Genomic DNA, 20,311 nt, shown 5'->3' with positions numbered 1-20,311 from the left:
TCTACCCTGGGAATGCCCTCTTCATGGAAACTTTGATCATTGCTACTTGGGAGCTCTGGAAGCTCAGGAATTTCAAGATTTTTTATCAAGGCTCTCCTTCTATTAATCTTTGGGTTAGGCGCTTTAAAGATCAGGTGTTACTCCAACTCGTGAGAGTTAGAGAGGATCAACGTCTTTGTATAATTCAGTGGCTAGAGTCAATTTCTTAAACCTTGTGTTGTACATTCCCCCTCCCCCTCTGCTTTGTAAGTAACCTCCTGGTTATACTTTTGTTTCCCTTTGTTATAAAATTTTTGCTGTGGGGATCTCCCCCACAGTCTCTCTCTCAAAAAAAAATGATAAGGAACTTGACAAATTGAAGTAGATATTTTAATTATTGAAGTAAAGGTTATTTTTTAATTGATGTAGATGGTATTTAATTGTGACGCCCGATTTTGAAGGAATAAACCGAGCAATAAATCATATGTGCGCCAGGATCAAATTACACACATATGATGACAATAGTGAATAACAGAAGCAATGTCATAAAGTACCGAAGTTAATTATTACAAACCAAGCTGAGAGTCCTAACATAAATAAATAGCGTTTCAGTTCGCATTATTCTAGCAGCGGATCCATCCAACTCCACAAGTAGCTGACTGGGGGAACATACGCCTAGAAATCCTGGATGTCCTCTGGGAAGTCCTCAAATTGATCTTGGTCTGAGTAGTGTTGATATCGCAAGGGTGAGCACATGACGTACTCAGCAAGTATATTGGAAAAAATAAATGACATGCAAGGCTGATATCAAGGAATAAGGCTGGCAGAATAAGCAGTAAACATTTTAATTAACAGTTGATTAACTAGCATTACTACTTAAATGAATCCAAACCCACATTTAAGAAAAGAATTTAAATACCGAAGTAATAATTGAGCTTTGAGATAAACGAACAACTGAATTAAGCCATGATTGCAATTAAGTAGACATGTGAGGGTCTGAGACGCTCTTGACCGTGAGCACGGCTGATATTCTAGTTTTCACTCTGCAGAGGTCGCGCACTTTACCCACAAGTCGTGTCTCCCTTGATGCCTGGGTTTGCAAGGCCCTTAAACACTTCCTTTTGGTGAGTGGCAGGGATTCACTACGAGGCCTTTACAAAGACTCCCTAACCAGCAGTAACCCATTGATGTTTCAGTAGCTGGGCGAGTGCACCCTCCCCCAAAGCGAGCGTAACTCAAAAGCGTACCAAACCCCTTTGGAAGACCGAGTACCCCTCTTGAACCCAGGGGGCCCCCTGAACCTTTCGGTAAGATACTAACAAGCTAGAGAAATCCAATTAATCAGCCAAGACCAGAGCCATATAGTTCTTATGGTTGATTTTAATCATCATTATCAAAGTATCACAATGTTCATCAAATAGTATAAACCATGTGTCAAGTGTAAAAGCTTTCATTAACCACCCATAACCATTGTTCAGCTGCTAAGCATACTGATCGCAACATATCGCAACAGAGTGATGATGATCTTAACAGAGTGATGATGATCTTAAGCTGGGATTCCAATTTCTATAACGTAACATTATACAACCAATATAATATTAGTATATTACTGAAGCTACCAATATTACTATGCTACAACCAAACCAGGGAAGAACATACCAAACGCGAGCTAGATTTTAAATTACAATTCAAAATTTGAAATGTAAACATTGGTAGCTTGAATGCATAAATTAGATTCCCTAAGTCACAATCATGGTCGAGCCCAAACACCATATCTGCAAGAAAGGAGTCTTGCAAGGAAAGGGAAAAAGATAAAAAAAAAAGAACACAAAGAAGAAAATTAGGATGGATCTAGGTGGACTATTAGCAGGTTGAACTGGGGACCGGTCTTTTATCTCTTAGGTGATGGATCGGCACATTATTGCATTTTCAAATAAACTTTCACTTTTCATTATTTATAAAACTTGGGCCAATGAATTGTAAGTCCAAAGCAGCAAACGTAATATTACGATTATTTTATGAGACATTAATTCTGCTTTGGTCTCATACTATCACTTCATAGGATATGGGCAACGTTCATTGGCATCACCTATAGCAAACTGGTGGTGGGCGAAAAATCACTTGTGTCAAGTGAAGCGATACTATTCTCTTATATTAACTTCTATGAATCTTATAATAAATGTATGAATCTCAAATGAAAAATCTGTCAAATGCAAAGATCCCAGCAAGCACTACAACTTTGATGTTGGTCTTTGTTCCATTTAAGGTCATTTGATATGTTTTAGAATTTATATCGAATATTTTGGCATACAAAAGTTTATAACTATAAAATTTTAGATCTCATCGCGCTCTATAATTTTAATATAAAAAGTTTGCTTTCACCTAACTTCAATATGAAGAAGTTACTTGCTCATCACTGATAACTTCACATAGGACACAGAAATTATTAAAACTGTATGGGTATATATATGTTGGAAGCCACAAGTGGAACAAGTATATCATAATTAAACTAACAACTGTAATCGATACATCATTAGATATTACATATAATAATTGATGTTGTTTATTGTTTTTGCATAATCTGTAAATAAACCAATAAATAATTTAACCAGTTTGCTACATCACAGAGAAAAATCAATGCAAGGACACACAATTTTGGTTACACATGTAAACATAAATCTAGACACAAGAAACGTTCACTTAGTTGTGGTTATTTTCCCAAAACTGAGCTTGAAGCCAATCCACAGCCTTCTTGTCCACCTGAAAAGCCTTTGCAAGAACATCATCTGCAATTGGTGGGTGTGATCCAAATACAGCATTGGCAATGGTTATTGCGCCAGGGTTCTGGCTGTTCAGTGCAGCGATGGCAACAGCTGGCTTGTCATAGCTCGGATTGAACTGAAAGTGGATTAGGCCCTGCGGGAACACGAAAACGTCTCCTTTGTTGAGCATCTTACTGAAGAATTTGTTGTCAGGGTTAGATGTGACGAAGCCAACATAGAGTGATCCCTCAAGGACCGTTAGGATCTCTGTGGCGCGGGGGTGCGTGTGTGGAGGGTTCTGTCCTCGAGGAGCATAGTCAATCCTTGCCATGGAGATGCCGAGGGTGTTCAGACCTGGGAGCTTCATCGCATTGATCAAGGTGACATTTGACATGACCTTATTCAGAGTAGTATCCATTGGCTTGTCCAGATTAGCTGCAAGGAAGAAGTCATCTACCTTCACATCTGTCATATCCTTGCACGGCAACCCATTGACTCGTACTGCATCGATGAAGCAGCATACATGTATGTGTTAGGAAGCTAATAATCTTTGCATGGCTTAATTTGTTATAAAACATCAGAAGGTATGTGATCATGTGTTCGCTTAGATGAAGTACATACCAGGCGAGTCTTTGTCAGCAACACAAAAGTCCTGGAGAGGACTAGGATCTGAAGCCACGGCCCCGCAAACGATCAATGCGAGAAGAACAAAGTGAAGAAATAACTTGGAGGAGGCCATGTCTGGCTACCTCTTCAGGAGTATGCTTTCTTTTACCCTCTTAATGAAAAATATGCTCAAGTATGGTCACTAAAAGGATCGGAGTATGCTTTTCTTCTAGCTAGGAAGCTGCTGGTTGTGTCAGACAACTTGTATGTATAGCTGATGCTTTGCACCTGGAGCGGTGCATCTATATATATAGCTTTTGAGATTCAGAAGAGGTCAAAAAGAGCAAGGCCGACTTTCTAATTGCTTTACAGAAATGGTCTCAGGTGTATCCCGTGCAAGCAACTACTTGAATTTGTCAACACGGTCTTGTTGGGGAGATCAATATCTACTCCCAGGAACCCAGATGAGGTGACCTAGCTAGTAAACTGATGATCGTCATGCATGACAATATAATAAAGGATACTGCAGATTGGTTCTGCGATTCAGGTAAAAAGAAGCCCTTTAATTTGGTTAACTGTAGGACATGGCGATTTGCATAGGTGCATGCATAGGCTGACACTTTCTTTACAGATAATCTGCTAAGAAATCACGTCCTGATCTGATTATTCTAACTCAGTTCGTGAAAATCTTATTGGTACCCTGCGCACTGCTCTGCATTGTGTCTGACTAATCGGTTCGATCATGCCTCGCTTCAGTAATGAGTACTTCATTAGGGTGAGAATTTATATCTCCATTGTACTCCAGTAAAAAAACACTCTAAATATAAACAGTGAAGTTCATATTCCAGAGAGACCGTACCATGACTGCAGAGTGTTGGCGGCCATTATCTCACGATGTGACCGTCAACTTCTCGGAAATAAATCGAGTTTTGCACCATGTTTCATGCATATTTTATTTAATTCTAATAAGTTCCATAAGTTTTGGATGAGTTATGCTTGCAGGAATCCACTGTCCAAAGATGGTCGAAATCAAAGAAAATCCCGGCCGCCCGGCACATTCCGTACCGACCGGCCTGACACCTCCACACACATGGGTCCAATACTTTTACTGGAGCAATGTGACACGTTCATGAGGTTCCAGAACAAGGCGAACATCTCATATCCTGTCGGTGGACCCAGAAGGCACAAGGTTCAAACCAAAGACCCACATGGCAGCGCCAAGAACGTCAAATGGGGAAATCACCCAGTCCAGAGGCAATGTGGAGCGTTGATGTGCAATGTCGGCGAAACAGAGGGTTGAGGGGCTCCGGAGGCAGGCCGCTGGCCCACTCCGCGCCGCCCGGCCTAAGATTCGAGCATCCGAGAAAACTACCCGATTTACCGACCTCCCGGAGTGATCAGAAGCCGTCCATGCGAAGTCGGTGGACAGGTAGCAGCAGGGCCAGGCCGCCCGGCCTAGACCAGGCCGCCCGGCCCCACAAGTCGGCCACTGGAGCTCCCCTTTCGCCTGAAGTTCAAGCCAAGTCAGGGGTAGCGTGATCTTGCAGCGGTTACCTGATTACCGACCATGAGCAACTATAAATAGGACCCCCATCCTCACTTGTACACACACTCAAAGGAGCAATTTTCTCTTCTCAAGTCTAGAGTAGGTTAGTAGTTGGGAGTTAGAGTCGAGTCGAGCTTGTCTCGGGGATCCAAAGTCGTCATCGGAGCTCGGTATAAGCTCTTGTATCTTTTCCTTTGACTATTTTAATATAAGTAATCTTCTTTATTTACTCGAGTCAGCTTTACTCTCCACAAGTATTTATCTTTCCAAGTACTAGTACTTGTTTGCGGGAGTAAGTTTTACCTCTATTCCAGTTTAAGTTCCCTTTCTTGCTTTGTCGGAGTTAGTCTTACGGGTTTCTTGCCTGTACTAGTGTAACTCAAATTAGTTCACTAGGTTGAGGGGGATTTCTCTTGAAGGCCTCAAGAGAAATCCTAGTACTGAGAGCAGACGTGGTGTCTAACTCAGTGCTAGCTAGAAAGTGTGTTCCACCCCCACGGCACCGCAGTGGTAGGCGGCAAGTGGTGACAGCCTTGTCCGTCCCTCATAGTCCACCACGTTCGGGTGTTTTCATAGCAGTAGTTGCCGAATGTACGTTGGGCCCCTTCTCACCCCTGTCTGAGCCCTTTGCTTAGGCCGCCGAAGTAAACTCATGGTTCCGACATCAAGATAGTAGCTTAAATTAGTTCTAGTGAGGCTAGCTCAGTAGTTTAGTAGTGTTTCAGGAGTCCTTTCTCGCTCGTTGTCCTCCCAGCTGCTACCTCTCTAAGGTATAAAATCTCATGTGTGTCACACGGTCATAGACTGGCCATTTATCTTACCCGTTATCTGGCTTACCCCTACTAAATTAGTCGGTCGATAAACTCAGTAAAAGTTGCCACTACAATTTAGGATACACTTTATCATAGTGCTTCTCTGAGGATTTCATGATACCCCGGAATACTCCGAGGTGAAGTGCTACATCGTTGAATTCTGTGCGTTGGCAGAATACCTATTCAGATTGAGCATAAGAGACATGGGGCCACACCTGCGTGCAAAATTCCAGCTCTTACTTCGCATTTCTGCTGGGATACTCTTTCTTCGCATCAAATAGCCGTTTCTTTAGAGAAGATGGCCAGTGACCATCATTAATTTTTTGCTAAATGGGACTTATTCTTATCTAGATTGGTTCCAACAATTACAAAATTTTGTTTGCGCAATGGTGTAGCAGTAAACCAAAATGATCTGTTGTCCTCATGATGTTTGACTGCATCTGCAGATGACGACTATTGATTTATTTGACCAGGTTGTGTGCGTGTAGATTACAACTCCCAGCAATCAATATGTCGAGATGAAAAAACGCAAATTACCAAGTTAACAAAAAGTATGTTATTTAACTTCACGTGATGTTCGCTCCATGTATAAGTTCAGATAACTGATCTAGTCTGGTCCATACATTTTAGACTCATCTTTTCATCCCATTCATACTCCATGTATAATGAGGCACGGCCGCATTGCGCGCGCGAGGTCGAGGCAGGGGCATGCAGTGAATGCGCGCGACGCAGTGAATGCGCGCGACGGGCGGCGGTGCAGCGCGCGTGCACACGCGTGGCCCTTGGGAAACCAGGGCCAGCAGCCTGGCACGCGGCGGTGGCGTTCCGGCGGCGAGGGCGGGAAAAGGCCCGGCCTTTGGGCTCGCACGTGCTTGAGACGATTCCAGGGCACTGATGTCGACCTAGGGCGGTACGCACGTGTCGGCATGGTCATGGCGAGGTCTTGGCGGAGCCGGCGGCGGCACTGCCCTCCGTTGCTTCGCAGCGGCGGTGAGGTACAGACGGGTTACGGCCAAGTGCGGCGCTCAGGCGGGCAAAAGGCCCAGCCTTGAGCTCTGCGTGCCAGTGCGTGCACGTCGGGCTCTCCCATGGCGAAGCCATGGTGAGGCCGTGGTGGCGAGGGTAGGGCGGCGACGGGGTTTAAGGTGTCGGCGGTGAGTCGGCGCCTGCAGACGGTGCATACAAGGGGAGGGGAGTCCTAGGCTAGCTACGGTGGCTCATCGGCGACCAATTGGCGACGCCGGCATGGAAGAGAGGCGGAACGACTGGTGGCGACGGCGCTCACCATCGGGATCGAGGATGACAGGGTTGGCGTAGCGGAGAGGCGGAGCAGGGGCGTTGATGCCATGCAGGAAGGGCCGCAACGTCATTTTTAAGTCAATCGACGCCGGCGTGACGGAGCTCCAGCGGCAGCGGCTCTCCTCCCCTTCCCTCTCCAATTTCGGCGGCGACGATGAGGGGAATACCCTAAATGAGTTAGGGTTAGGGTTTGTGGTTGCAGTGGTTGTCATCCAGAGCCTCTCCGATTCGAGTTCAGGTTGCGGAGGGTGGTAGTGCGACGTGACACGAGCAGGGAGTGGTTGCAGGGCCTTGGCGCGAAGCGAAGGCGGGCGGAGCGGGGCGGAGGCGGAGCGGAGCAGAAAGCAGAGTAGAGCAGCAGGGCAGGCGGCGCAGGGCAGAAAGAACAAAGGGGCACAGGACTCCATGACAGACGGGCCCAGGTGGTCAGTGGCTCGGGCGGCCGAGGTGGGCTGGCTGGCTCGCGTGCACTCGCGGGCCGTCGCGCGCAAGCTGGGCCAAATGAGTGGGACTGGGAGCAGCTGTGGCCGACGGGCGCGGAGGGTGAGCTGGGCCGGCGGAGTGGGATTGGGCCGACGGCGGTGGCGTGGGACGGGGGGCCCACTGGGTTGGTTTGGGTGCAAGTTTTGCTGGGTTTTGAGCTGGATTTAGTAGCAGGTAGGGGGGTAGGTTTTGTCGGGTTTTGGACTGGACCCAGGTAGGGTCGAAGCTGGATTAGGGTTTGGTCTTAGGGCTTAGGGTTTGTGTCAGGTTCAGGATTTAGTTTGAGTGCCACAAGAAAAATTAAATCCTACACGAGGTAGACAGTATTTGGAAATATATTCGAAGGGCATACTATGAGTATATTTTCCACACAATTTCAGACAAAATATTTAATCCAAATCAGATCGAATCAACACAGGGTAGATGCCAATAAATCCGGTTAACTCCAAATAATTCACACTATCAATTCAGTAACCCTTAATTTAATCTAATTTTTTTTAATTACTAGGAATTTGGAGAGGAGGAAATCCTACTTAAGTGTATTTATTACAGCACTATTACAAAAAAATTAAAATTGTATTTTTTTTCCTAATTAGCATTCCGGAAAATCCAGGATGTTATAGTCCCCCCCCCCACAAGAAACTCGTCCCCGAGATTAAGGGTCTCCCAGGGTTTCGAGGGGTTGAGGGTCACGCTCCGGTCAGGCTTAGTGTTCTAGTTGCGGTACTGTTTTCAACGTCCGGCGGGCACGTGCTAATTTTTTGCCGAGTAAAAATCCAATTTCTGCTCGGATACTCTCTTTCTTCACATCAAATAGGCGTTTCTTTGGAGAAGATGGCCGGTCACCATCATTAATTGTTTGCTAAATGGGACTTATTTTATCTAGATTGGTTCCAAAAAATACAAAATTTTGTTTGTGCAATGGTGTAGGTAAAAACCAAAAATGATCTGTTGTCCTCATGGTGTCTGATTGTATCTGGAGATGACGACTATTGATTTATTTGACCAGGTTGTGTGTAGATTACAACTCCCAGCAATCAATATATCGAGATGAAAAAGAAACGTAAATTACCAAGTTAACAAAAAGTATGGTATTTAACTTCACGTGATGTTCTCTCCATGTATAAGTTCAGATAACTGATCTAGTCTTGTCCATACATTTTAGATTCGTCTTTTCATCCCATTCATACTCTCACTTTTAGTGAAAGTGACCTCGCAGAAACCGATGTTATCAATCAGGATGACTAACCAGATATATAAATAAATTACAATTGCTCAGTCCCACGCATGACCTTGTCAGGTTCGTTATTAGCAGACACTGAAGGATGAACTTGAGGAAACATCAGAGTTGAGTGATGCGAATAGACAATTACAGTTGGTCAGAGCGTACTGATAATGACTCTTTCAAGATGACCAAGCAAATTTGCATTAAGACTATCCAGAAGTCGTAGATTGATATAATTAATTTGTAACGATGCCGTCATTCATGACGCACTACTACAAAAGCGAATTGTAGGAGCATCCTATTTTTTACTCAGGGCAATCTAGAAGATATGTATCCTACAAAAGGAGCAGAATTACAGTAGCATCCCCCTAGAAATATATTTTCAGGGGCAGGTGAATACATCACCCGCCTCTAAAAACAGCCACCATTTTCAAGGCTGGGTGACGATGGTGACCATTTCTAGGGGCAAAAGACGCCCCTAGAAAAGGTATTTTAGAAGCGGATTATGGCGTCACTCGCTCCTAAAATTCTACTCAAATAAATCTTAACTTTTTAATACGATCTTGGATGAAGTTAAAATTTATATCAAAATTATAGAGGTTGGTGAGGCCTACAATTTTGTAGTTGGTAACTTTTTCATGTAAGGTTTTAATAGTCCAAAAAAACATTGTAAGTTCTCTAATTTTAAAATCTAGAAGTTTTGATTATTTTTTTTCAAACAACCTTGGATGTAGAGTAGATCCTTATCAAAGTTGTAGTGGTAAGATCTAAAATTTATAGTTTATATACTATTTATTTAAGATCTTTTAGAATCACAAGTTTGTTTAATAGTTGTGCCCTACACATAGCTATGACTATATAGTATCTCATACAGCACGAATTATACTTTTGAGGTTTCCACAATCTTAACCTTATATACACTGAAATATACTTGGTGTATTCTTTACTTATCTATAGTTCACAATAACTATAGTGTAGAAGTTTCACATTTAATTTTAAAATCTAGAAATTTTGATTTTTTTTTTCAAACAACCTTGGATGTAGAGTAGATCCTTATCAAAGTTGTAGTGGTAAGATCTAAAATTTTATAGTTTATATACTATTTATTTAAGATATTTTAGAATCACAAGTTCGTTTAATAGTTGTGCCCTATACATAGCTATGACTATATAGTATCTCATACAACACAAATTATAGTTTTGAGGTTTCCACAATCTTAACCTTATATACACTGAAATATACTTGGTGTATTTTTTACTTATCTATAGTTCACAATAACTATAGTGTAGAAGTTTCACATTTTTATTTTTTCTATATTTAAATATTTAAATGTGTTTTTGGAATAAAATAGAAAATATGTTCAGGGTCGGGTGGTGGCATCACCCGCCCTTAGAAATGAATTTATAGGGCACCTGCTCCTACAAATCAATTTCAGAGTTAATACAAAATAATATCATATCTTGTACATTCACAAGAGATTGTATAGTGTGGTGGAGAGGCGGGTATGCGCTAGATTTGAGGTAAGCGAACTCCTGTTGATGCAAGTGTACATATTTCATCAAAAATTGTACCTCTATAGTAGAGGGTCTCATGGTGATGGCTGGTTGGCTAGGATTTATAGGGGCGGGCACGTTACCTGCTTCTGCTTTTCGCAGTGCAGGAGCGAGTATCGTATCCACCCCTACAAATGGTGTTTTACCTGTTTAATTTCTAAAAATTGTTTTTATAGTAGTGACCATGATGTTTACATGGGAAATTAGGGGTACGTGATGCATATGGGTTACTATGTCATCTACTATATATAGTTCATATATCTTCTCTCTACCAATCAAGAAACACCATGTACATTCAAACAACAGTTATGTTTGGTCCTTATCTTTTTTTATTTAATTCAACTCGTTCATACAGGTATTCAAGAAATCATGAATATGTAATGCTGCGGAAAGCGATTTTGTCCATCAGGAAATATCACACGCAGAGGTTCCATTAATTGAAACTTGCAACATAAATCACCTCATCAATAAAGCTAGCAACACAAGTCACATGCAAGCACATGCCCAATATTCAACCATGTGTTTCTGTTAGGTAATTTCTATATAATAAGTATGCAGATCGCATGTTGACAAGAATCTAAATCACTTTCCCTTAATGCCTCATGCGCTTTGGGTGTGTAACAGATATCTCTGATCCACTACTACAAAAACGTTGATTTGTCCCAGTTGGAAAACCCCTGTTGTCCCGGTTTCCCAACCGGGAATGCCAGTCCGGGACAAAAGGGGGTGCCCTTTTGTCCCGGGTCTGACAACCGGGACAAAAGAGTACAAAAGGTGCTGCCAGCGCCCACATGGCTGGCCCCTGTCCCCCGCTGGCCCGGCTAGCCGTTGGACCCGGGACAAAAGACACCTATTGTCTCGGGCCCAAAGGCTGCCGGGACAAATGGCCTGGAACAAAGGCCTGTTTTGTAGTAGTGATCGCAGGAAATAGTTGAATTCTTTTATCCAGAGCATGAATGCCATATTTTTGCGTGAGACCTTACTCCCACTGAGGGTTGTAGGCGTACAGAAAAACATTTGTGACAGCTTTTCCACGACAATAGGCTCATGTCAGCACATTATATTTCATGGAGATCGCCGCCATGTACCGCACAAAGAATATCCTGGCGCTTGACTCTAATAGAAATGGTATTTACAGGGAGTCCAATTTGCGATAGGATTTTCATGAGGGTTTTTGGGCACTCACTAAATTTCTGTTGGTGGTAGTGTCTAAGTTTCTGGATCATGGCATGACTGCATCACAATTAAATTCACAATTGGATCCATATATGATTAAACGTTATTTGCAAATAAGCCATAATAGTGTTTACACAATATATATGGGAACTCCTAGTATACAATAGTTTTTCTACACGCATAGACAAATCAAATTAATCCATGTTGTTTCTTATTGCACAGCTATAAGCAACCTTGACAAAAGCATCTTTGACTTAGTTGTGGTTGTCCTCCCAAAACTGAGCTTGGAGCCAATCCACAACCTTCTTGTCCACCTGAAACGCCTTGGCAAGAACATCATCTGCAATTGGTGGTTTCGATCCAAAAACTGCATTGGAAATGGTAATAGCACCAGGGTTCTGGCTGCTTAGTGCTGCGATGGCAACCGCTGGCTTGTCATAACTTGGATTGAACTGAAAGTGGATCAGACCCTGTGGGAATACGAAAACATCTCCCTTGTTGAGCATCTTACTAAAAAACTTGTTGTCTGGGTTAGACGTGACAAAACCAACGTAGAGAGAGCCTTCAAGAACTGTTAAGATCTCAGTGGCACGGGGGTGAGTATGCGGTGGGTTCTGTCCTTGTGGAGCGTAGTCGATCCTAGCCATGGAGATGCCGAGGGTATTGAGACCTGCCAGCTTCATCACACTGATCAAGGTGACATTTGACTTGACCTTGCTCATCGTCGTATCCCTTGGCTTGTCAAGGTTGGCTGCTAGGAAGAAATCATCGACCTTTACATCCTTTACATCCTTGCAGGGCAGCCCGTTGACACGCACTGCATGCATCAATGAAGCAACATACATGTGTTAGGATGCTAATCAAACGTAAACCGGCAGCCTTTACAAGGTATAAATTTTCTTGATGTTCATTTAGGCTTTGTTATGAAACATCAAATGGGATGCATACTTGATTGCTCAGACGAAGTACATACCAGGTGAGTCTTTGTCAGCAACGCAGAAGTCCTGAAGAGGACCGGGATCCGAAGCTATGGCCCCAGAAGCGACTAAGGCGAGAAGAACGGTGAGAAGAACAAAGTTGGAGGAGGCCATGTCTAGGTACCTAGCTAGCAGGAGTTTTCTCTCTTCTATGGAGCTGCCTGTTGTGTTGTGTGTCTATGGAGCTACCAGGACAGGACTTAGCTGATGCTTTGTTCATGGAGGCGGAGCATGCATATATATAGTAGTTGATACTCTGATGAAGAGGTCAATGAGCAACTATTTGATTTGATCAACACGGTCTTGAGTAGATCAAAGCTGCTCCCAAGAACCCGGATGAGGTGACCAGGTAAGTTGTTAATAATCGTGGTGTGCTCATCATGCGTGACAGTAGAACATTGCTGCTTATTGGTTCTGTTGTGGAGCTGGTAATTTTAAGACGAGGCAATTAGCTGCTCCCAAGACCCCGGATAAATCTGTCATGCGTGACAATAGAACATTTCATATTGGTCCTGTTGTCCTATGTATGTAGATTAATACATCTGAATATTCCAATAGTAGATTAACATCTGTCCTGTTGTCCTGTTGTGTAGATTAATACACAGTTACTGAGTAACACATGCATGACCACGTCAGGGTTGATTATCAAACAAACACATAAAAAGGATAACTCAAGGAAACTTCATAAAGTTTGACTGATACAAATACACAATTGTAGCTGGTCAGAGCACTCTACCTGATAAGTGATAATGACCGTTTCAATCAAGCCATGTTGCTTTTTCTGGCTGACTTGTTCCCAACCTCACCTACTCTTTCTTCTACTATATATATACACGTCCATTCTCTCCATGGCCAAACAAACCATCAACAGAAACACAAACACTGCCAGGCTGCTGTACGAGAACAGAAACACACCAAATGGCCTCTTCCACCACCTTTCTTTTTCTCACCGCTGTTCTTGCACTGCTCTCATGGCAAGCGATGGCTTCTGACCCAAGCCCTCTTCAGGATTTCTGTGTTGCTGACAAGGAGTCTCATGGTATGTACCGTCGCATATATATAATCTTAACAGTTATGATTTATAACTCTGTAAACTATGGTTATAGATACTACTCAAATATATATATATATATATATATATATATATATATATGTTATTAGCTTTGTGGAAAATCTTGAACATGTGTTCCCCTCCATGATGCAGTGCGTGTTAATGGATTTGTCTGCAAAGATCCGAAGGATGTGAAGGCAGATGACTTCTTCCTAGAAGCTAACCTCGACAAGCCAAGAGACACGACAATGAGCAAGGTTGGGTCCAATGTCACCTTGATCAATGTCATGCGGATCCCTGGCCTCAACACCCTTGGAATCTCCTTGGCACGTATTGACTATGCTCCACTAGGAGAAAACCCTCCTCACACGCACCCCCGTGCGACGGAGATCCTAACAGTGCTGGAGGGAACACTCTATGTTGGATTTGTGACATCAAACCAAGATAATAAGTTGTTCGCAAAGACGCTCAACAAGGGCGATGTGTTCGTATTCCCTGAGGGGCTCATCCACTTCCAGTTCAACCCTTGCCCAGACAAGCCAGCAGTTGCAATTGCTGCACTTAGCAGCCAAAACCCTGGTGCTATTACCATTGCCAATGCTGTTTTTGGATCAAAACCACCGATCTCAGATGATGTCCTAGCCAAGGCATTTCAAGTGGAGAAGAAGACTGTAGACTGGCTCCAAGCTCAATTCTGGAGCGATAACCACAACTAATAAATTGACTGCAGATTGTATCCATACAAAATATTCTATATGTTGTTTTCATTTTTCTCGATGTGTATTAGTTCTTGTTTCAATATTGCAATAAATATGTGACCAGAAGATCACTTGCTATACACATAACAGAATATCATTTTTCAATAAGATTGTTAGAAAGAAATCTTGCAGAAACTACTGATCCACCGAGACTTCATGCTTCATTCCGCCGGCCTACTCACGATTTGTGTGTAATTGAAATTTTTTGTTAGACACAAGACACCTAATGATCTTTTTGTCTTTACCCTTGTCCAATGACATAATTCATGTGTACACATAGAAGGCAAGTTTAGGGAAAAATTGAAATAATATTATTGCAATAAAAAATTGCATATATAGATGTCCAAATGCTGGAATCGCAAGAGTAGTATTCTATCGGCCGTTTAATAGCCTACAAGGATAATCTCAGTGGAGTTTCATGATAATTTCGCAAACATTAAATTTTGCTTGTTTCTTCAAAAAAACATTAAATTTTGCTAATATGATAAGTTATTTATGAGGACATATGGGGTGCTCGGTTGAGCTGGCTGCGGCTGTAGCTGCAGTAGCCACGACGGATGCAGCCAGCTGATAGTCCCCAACTTCTTTTCCTTTCGAGAAAACATTACTGAGGTTGTGCAGCCGATTGGCTGGGCTGCAGCAGCAGCTCGAGCCGTTGTAAGAAGCTGAAGCGAGCAGACCCAGAGAAGGGGGAGTTTAATGGAATGTAAGAGAAGTTTCATCTTATGATACTCATTCGGTTTGGTTACTAAATTTTTGCTCTTGGTAGTTGTGCATTAAAACTATGCATTGAGATTGACGTAAGCGGATGGAGCTAAGAGAGTGAGAGGCCTAGTCAGCTGTAGGATTTGCCGATTAGTTCCTCAACAGCTGAGCAGCGCAGCGATGACAGCATCCTATCAGCAGTCGGAATGTCGATAGAGTAGTTGTATATGGGGTTGATCATCGATGTCTGACTGCTCGGTGGGATTACTGCTGACACGTATAAAGTTCAATTAGTTATTAATATTAAATAAAGAGTAAATTTCATGTCCGGTCCCTAAACTATCGGACGATTCTCATCCAGGTCCTCATACTATAAAATTGCATTTTTGGGTCCTTAAACTATCTAAATGGGTCATTTAGGTCCAATTCAGCCACGCCATACCCCAGAAGCTGATGTGGCAGGCTGACTGTGCAGTGATGTGGACCCTGGGGCCCATATGTCGGCCTCCTCCCTCTCTCCTCCCTTATTCTTTTTTACCTTTTTTTTTTACCCTGCCCCTCCCCCAGTCCATTCTATATCTCTCCACCTCGACGGCCACTCCCTCCCACGCCGACGGGGCGTGGGGCCATGGCGCCGGCTGCCGGATCCGCGCAGGTCTGGCGGCGGCAGCGGCGCTCCGAACTCAGGCCCGTGGCCATGGCGCCCGCGCGCGCCCCGCGGAGCTCCCTCCCCCTCCCTAGCCAGTAGGGCGTGGGGCCATGGAGGCGGCGCTCCGAGCTGGGGGGCCGTGGCCATGGCGCCCGCGCGCGCCCCGCGGAGCTCCCTCCCCCTCCCTCGCCGGCGGGGCGCGGGGCCATGGCGGCGGCGCTCCGAGCTCAGGCACGCGCGTGCCCTGCGGAGCTCCCTCCCCCTTCCCTGCGTGCGCGGCCGGCTATCCTTCCCCTCCCCTGCGCCCGCAGTGGCCAGCGGCGCTCGTTCCGGAGCTGCTCCGGCCGGCCTCGAGCGGATCTGCGGCGGCGAAGCTCGGCCGGCCTCCTGCTCGAGCTCGGAGGCCATGGCGGGCCTTGAGCTCGGGCCGTGGAGGGAGGCGCAGACTAGGGGCCTCCTCGCGGCGGCCGCGGGAGGAAGAAGAAAGGAGGAGAGAGGGAGGAGGCCGACATATGGGCCCCACATGTAAGGGTCCACATCACTGCACAGTCAACCTGCCACATCAGCTTCTGGGGTATGGCGTGGCTGAATTGGACCTAGATGACCCATTTAGATAGATTAGGTACCCAAAAATGCAATTTCATAGTATGGGGACCTGAATGAGAATCGTCCGATAGTTTAGGGACCGGCCATGAAATTTACTCTTAAATAAAACAATGGGTACCTCATTAGTGGCTAGGCCCAATTAAATTTTGCCTCCGGCCTAAATTAAGGTCATGTAACTTGACCAAAGTTTTTTTTTGAGTTAAATACACCAGTGGTCCTTAAACTTGTCTTGAGGTGCCACTTAGGTCCACGATCTTGGAAAATCGAAATCTGGCACCTTTAAGTTGTCATTTAGGGCCGATTTAGTCCATAACCCCCCACGGGAGCGTTTTTGCCGACGTGGACTGGCCACCGTGGATCTGACTAGGCACGGGCCACTCTTTTCAGGACTGGTAGCCCATGGATATTAGCAGGTACCCCCCTCAGTCCCCCCCAATCTCTTTCTTTTTCCCTTTGCCCTCTTCGAGTTCGTCGCTGCCGAAGGTGAAGCGGCGGCGACGGCTGGGTGGCGACCGGCGACGGCAATCGGAGGAGCATGTCGCGGATGCAGTGAAGGAGAAGGGTCGAGGGCCATCTTGCCTGAGCAGGTCGCAGCAGCGATTGCAGTGAAAGGCTGCGATGGCACCCACCTTGCGTCGAGCAGGGGAACCGCCACCTATCTACGGTGAGTCCATCCAACTCCCAATCCATGGAAGTAGTGGTAGTCGCAGGTTTAGGTGTGGATTTTGTAGGTCCTGGGTGCGCAAATTTCAGTTTTTTGCGGCTAGGGTTTAGATTCTTGGACTGTTTTTTGGATTAGGGCAAAAGTAAATTCTGGTCTTGCAATGTAGGTGATGATAGTGACAAGTTCACTGTAGAGGTGCACCATGGTGGTTTCTTTGTTGGTCAAGGTTGCAATAGGGCTTATGTTGATGGCAAAGTTAACTGGTTTGATCACTGTGAGGGAGAGACATGGTCTGCTCTATGGTTGGGTGATTTTGTTGGGGAACTAGGGTATCAGGCATCATATTCTCTGAAGATATACTGGTTGCTACCTGGGACAGATTTGTCAGATGGCCTTAGGTTGATTGCATCGGACAATGAGGCACGACTTATGATTTCAGTGATTAGCAAGGTTAGGAACTTTGTTGTGTTCTTTGATCATGATGACAACATAAGTGGCATTAACTGGGAGGACATTGTTACAAACCCAATAGCAGAACTGCCTAAGGTTATGAGCCCATCAAAGGTACAAAATGCCAGGGCAGAGAAGCTGCCTGCATTTTACTCAAATGTGCCTAAGGTTGGCACAGCAGCTGGCACAGCAGCAGCAGGTCCTTCAGTGGTAACAGGAGATGAGGAAATGGAAAGTGACAGTGACTCAGACTTTGTTGACAGTGATTATGACCTTGAGGATCAGGATGATGACTTATTTGTGGAGAATGTTGATGAAGATGTTATTGATCAGGGAGCTGCAAGGGGCAAGAAAATAGGCAAGGGTGAAAGTACTTCAGCTAGGAAACTTATGAAAAGGATGTCAACTGGAGATGATGTGTCAAGTGATGAAGATGATCTCTATTTGCCAGATTCAGATGGTGAAGATCAAGTGAGCAAGAAGTTCAAGTCATTTAGGGATGCAGACTTGGAGAATACTGTATTCAAGGTTGGCATGATTTTTGATTCAGTTCAGATGCTAAGGAAGGCTGTGACTGAATACAGCTTGAAGCACAGGGTGGACATAAGCTTTACCAGGAATGAGAAGAAAAGGCTTAGAGCTCAATGTGTAGATGGCTGTCCATGGAATTTGTATGCTTCAACCGACACAAGAACTAATGGTTTGATGGTGAAGACATATACTAGTGAGCACAACTGCCAGAAGCAATGGGTCCTGAAAAGATGCACATCAAAGTGGCTTGCTTCCAAATATGTTGAGACATTCAGAGCTGACCAAAAGATGACCCTTACAAACTTTGCAAGAATTGTGCAAAAAGAGCTGAACATTACCCCTCCCAGAACAACACTTGCTAGAGCTAGGAGGATTGCCATGAAGCAAATACTTGGTGATGAGGAGGAGCAGTATAAGAGGTTGTGGGACTATGGTCATGAGTTGAGGAGGAGCAATCCTGGGACTACTTTTTTTCTGAATCTTGAGAGAAATTTGTTCAGTTCTATGTATGTATCACTTGATGCATGTAAGAGGGGGTTTTTAGCTGCCTGTAGGCCACTGATATGTCTGGATGGATGCCACTTGAAGACAAAGTATGGCGGGATCATGCTTACTGCTGTTGGGATAGATCCAAATGACTGTATTTATCCCATTGCTTTTGCTGTTGTGGAGGTTGAGTCCCTGTCCTCATGGAAGTGGTTCTTGCAGACACTCAAAGATGATCTTGGGATTGAAAACACTTATCCATGGACCATCATGACAGACAAACAAAAGGTCCAAAACTGAACCTTTATTCTTGCAATTGTGTAGTTTATGATCAATAATATTTCTGGATTTTGACATGTGTTCTACTTCATGTAGGGATTAATTCCAGCAGTGGGGCAAGTGTTTCCAGAATCTGAGCACAGGTTCTGTGTGAGGCACTTGTACTCAAATTTTCAGCAACATTTCAAAGGTGAAAATTTGAAGAATCAGCTATGGGCATGTGCTAGATCTACCACAGTGGTCAGGTGGAATGAGAATATGGACAAGATGAAAGTGCTGGATCAAAAGGCATTTGAGTGGCTTGAAAAGATGCCTCCAAATACTTGGGTAAGAGCATTCTTTAGCACCTACTGTAAGTGTGACATCTTGTTAAACAATAGTTGTGAGGTTTTCAACAAGTACATACTAGATGCTAGGGAAATGCCAGTCCTGAGTATGTTAGAGCAAATCAAGACTCAACTGATGACAAGATATTACAAGAAGGAACAGGAGGTGGGTGATTTGTGGGAGGGACCTATATGTCCAAAGATTAAGAGGAAGCTACTCAAGAACACAGAATGGGCAAATACATGCTATGCACAACCAGCTGGAATGGGCATATTTCAGGTTAAAGTCTTGGACAGGCAGTACACAGTGGACATTGTAAACAAACAGTGTGATTGCAGAAGGTGGGACCTCACTGGTATTCCTTGCTCTCATGCAATCAGTTGCTTGAGACATGAAAGAATACATCCAGAAGAAATAGTAAATGAGTGCTATTCCTCTAAAAGATTTCTCCTTGCCTATGGTCCTACCATATGGCCTACCAATGATAAGAGCATGTGGCAGAGAGTGGGTGGACCTGACATTCTCCCTCCTGTGTATGAAAAGAAGGTTGGCAGGCCAGCCAAGAATAGAAGGAAGCAGCCTCAAGAGGTAGAAGGCAAGTATGGACCAAAGATGTCCAAGCATGGTACAATAATCACTTGTTCTTATTGTGGAGACCAGGGGCATAACAGGGGAGGGTGCTCCATGAGAAAGGCTGGCATTCGGCCTAAGCTAGTTGCACAGAGAAATCAAAGTCAGCCACCCCAAGAAGAATATGAAGATGAACAACTGACAAGTCAGGTTTCCATGGATTTGGAAGAAGGAAGTCAGCCACTTTTGTCTCAAATGACAGACACTATGATGTCCCAGTTGGATGCAGAGGTAACTAGTGTGTCAAATTATTATGTTTCCATGCAGAGCTAAACCATAACCATATTACTAACTGATTTTTTTCAGTCTTCTCAACTCAGAACAAGGGAGCTGCAGGCTAGGAGATTACCAGATCCAACATTCATCATGTCCAACATACCATCCTCTAGGCCAGTGCCACCTACCACTGCAACCAAGAAGGGAAAGAAGGCTATGAAACCATCTAAGAAGGCAAAGAAAGCTCCTGCAAAGAAGAAGGCCTGAAGTTCTCCAGTGATGGTTTCATGCTTTTGCTATTGTACAGCAGCAAACATACTGCTCCTTTTGTAAAGGTCTCTGTTACCTGACCAAAAACGATATCTTTTGCTTCTTCCTGAACTTTCATCATGGAAGATAGGACAAAGTTAGTGCATAGATGCAGCACTACAAATTCTGTTGGAATGATGCAGCAAAACATTTTCTGATGGAATGCTAATTAATCAGTGCTTCAATGCAACGCCTTTATGCCTCAATTTCATTCCATTACTGATAATATTCA

The 20,311-nt window shown here is 44.2% G+C and overlaps 4 protein-coding genes across 5 annotated transcripts; 2 read left to right on the top strand and 2 right to left on the bottom strand.

The window, feature by feature from the left end:
- Nucleotides 1–2,539: 2,539 nt before the first annotated feature.
- LOC120677794 (putative germin-like protein 12-4) lies at nucleotides 2,540–3,604 on the bottom strand. The gene is made up of 2 exons (XM_039958992.1): nucleotides 3,363–3,604; nucleotides 2,540–3,242 (listed from the first exon to the last, which is right to left on the bottom strand). Exons 1-2 carry the CDS (start codon nucleotides 3,478–3,480, stop codon nucleotides 2,680–2,682), a joined length of 681 nt encoding a protein of 226 aa, XP_039814926.1. The 5' UTR covers nucleotides 3,481–3,604; the 3' UTR covers nucleotides 2,540–2,679.
- A 7,996-nt stretch (nucleotides 3,605–11,600) lies between these two features.
- LOC120677793 (putative germin-like protein 12-4) lies at nucleotides 11,601–12,629 on the bottom strand. The gene is made up of 2 exons (XM_039958990.1): nucleotides 12,415–12,629; nucleotides 11,601–12,258 (listed from the first exon to the last, which is right to left on the bottom strand). The coding sequence occupies exons 1-2, from the start codon at nucleotides 12,530–12,532 to the stop codon at nucleotides 11,696–11,698; spliced, it is 681 nt and encodes a 226-aa protein (XP_039814924.1). The 5' UTR covers nucleotides 12,533–12,629; the 3' UTR covers nucleotides 11,601–11,695.
- A 663-nt stretch (nucleotides 12,630–13,292) lies between these two features.
- Nucleotides 13,293–14,288, top strand: LOC120677792 (germin-like protein 12-1). Its single transcript, XM_039958989.1, has 2 exons — nucleotides 13,293–13,457; nucleotides 13,623–14,288. The coding sequence occupies exons 1-2, from the start codon at nucleotides 13,337–13,339 to the stop codon at nucleotides 14,183–14,185; spliced, it is 684 nt and encodes a 227-aa protein (XP_039814923.1). The 5' UTR covers nucleotides 13,293–13,336; the 3' UTR covers nucleotides 14,186–14,288.
- A 2,091-nt stretch (nucleotides 14,289–16,379) lies between these two features.
- On the top strand, nucleotides 16,380–20,269 carry LOC120677791. Of its 2 annotated transcripts, none has more exons than XM_039958987.1 (4): nucleotides 16,380–16,851; nucleotides 17,018–18,606; nucleotides 18,694–19,785; nucleotides 19,861–20,269. In XM_039958987.1, exons 1-4 carry the CDS (start codon nucleotides 16,806–16,808, stop codon nucleotides 20,035–20,037), a joined length of 2,904 nt encoding a protein of 967 aa, XP_039814921.1. In that variant the 5' UTR covers nucleotides 16,380–16,805; the 3' UTR covers nucleotides 20,038–20,269. The 2 variants fall into 2 exon arrangements, with proteins under 2 accessions (XP_039814921.1, XP_039814922.1); XM_039958988.1 differs by having other exon boundaries at nucleotides 19,875–20,038.
- The last annotated feature ends 42 nt before the right edge of the window (nucleotides 20,270–20,311 follow it).

The sequence above is a fragment of the Panicum virgatum genome, chromosome 6N (genome assembly GCF_016808335.1).
Source record: "Panicum virgatum strain AP13 chromosome 6N, P.virgatum_v5, whole genome shotgun sequence".
NCBI classification, from domain to species: Eukaryota; Viridiplantae; Streptophyta; class Magnoliopsida; order Poales; family Poaceae; genus Panicum; species Panicum virgatum.
Note: the sequence above shows the minus strand (reverse complement) of the source record. Positions and strands in the feature narration are given on the sequence as shown.

Excerpts from the sequence above, each read along its gene's own strand:
- LOC120677794 (XM_039958992.1), bottom strand. The coding sequence starts at position 3,480 with ATGGCCTCCTCCAAGTTATTTCTTCACTTTGTTCTTCTCGCATTGATC. Across the intron at positions 3,243-3,362 it reads TGCTGACAAAGACTCGCCTG|TACGAGTCAATGGGTTGCCG; the intron begins GTATGTACTTCA and ends TCATCGATGCAG.
- LOC120677792 (XM_039958989.1), top strand. The coding sequence starts at position 13,337 with ATGGCCTCTTCCACCACCTTTCTTTTTCTCACCGCTGTTCTTGCACTG. Across the intron at positions 13,458-13,622 it reads TGCTGACAAGGAGTCTCATG|TGCGTGTTAATGGATTTGTC; the intron begins GTATGTACCGTC and ends TCCATGATGCAG.
- LOC120677791 (XM_039958987.1), top strand. The coding sequence starts at position 16,806 with ATGGCACCCACCTTGCGTCGAGCAGGGGAACCGCCACCTATCTACG. Across the intron at positions 18,607-18,693 it reads TCATGACAGACAAACAAAAG|GGATTAATTCCAGCAGTGGG; the intron begins GTCCAAAACTGA and ends TACTTCATGTAG. Across the intron at positions 19,786-19,860 it reads TGTCCCAGTTGGATGCAGAG|TCTTCTCAACTCAGAACAAG; the intron begins GTAACTAGTGTG and ends GATTTTTTTCAG.
- LOC120677793 (XM_039958990.1), bottom strand. The coding sequence starts at position 12,532 with ATGGCCTCCTCCAACTTTGTTCTTCTCACCGTTCTTCTCGCCTTAGTC. Across the intron at positions 12,259-12,414 it reads TGCTGACAAAGACTCACCTG|TGCGTGTCAACGGGCTGCCC; the intron begins GTATGTACTTCG and ends TGATGCATGCAG.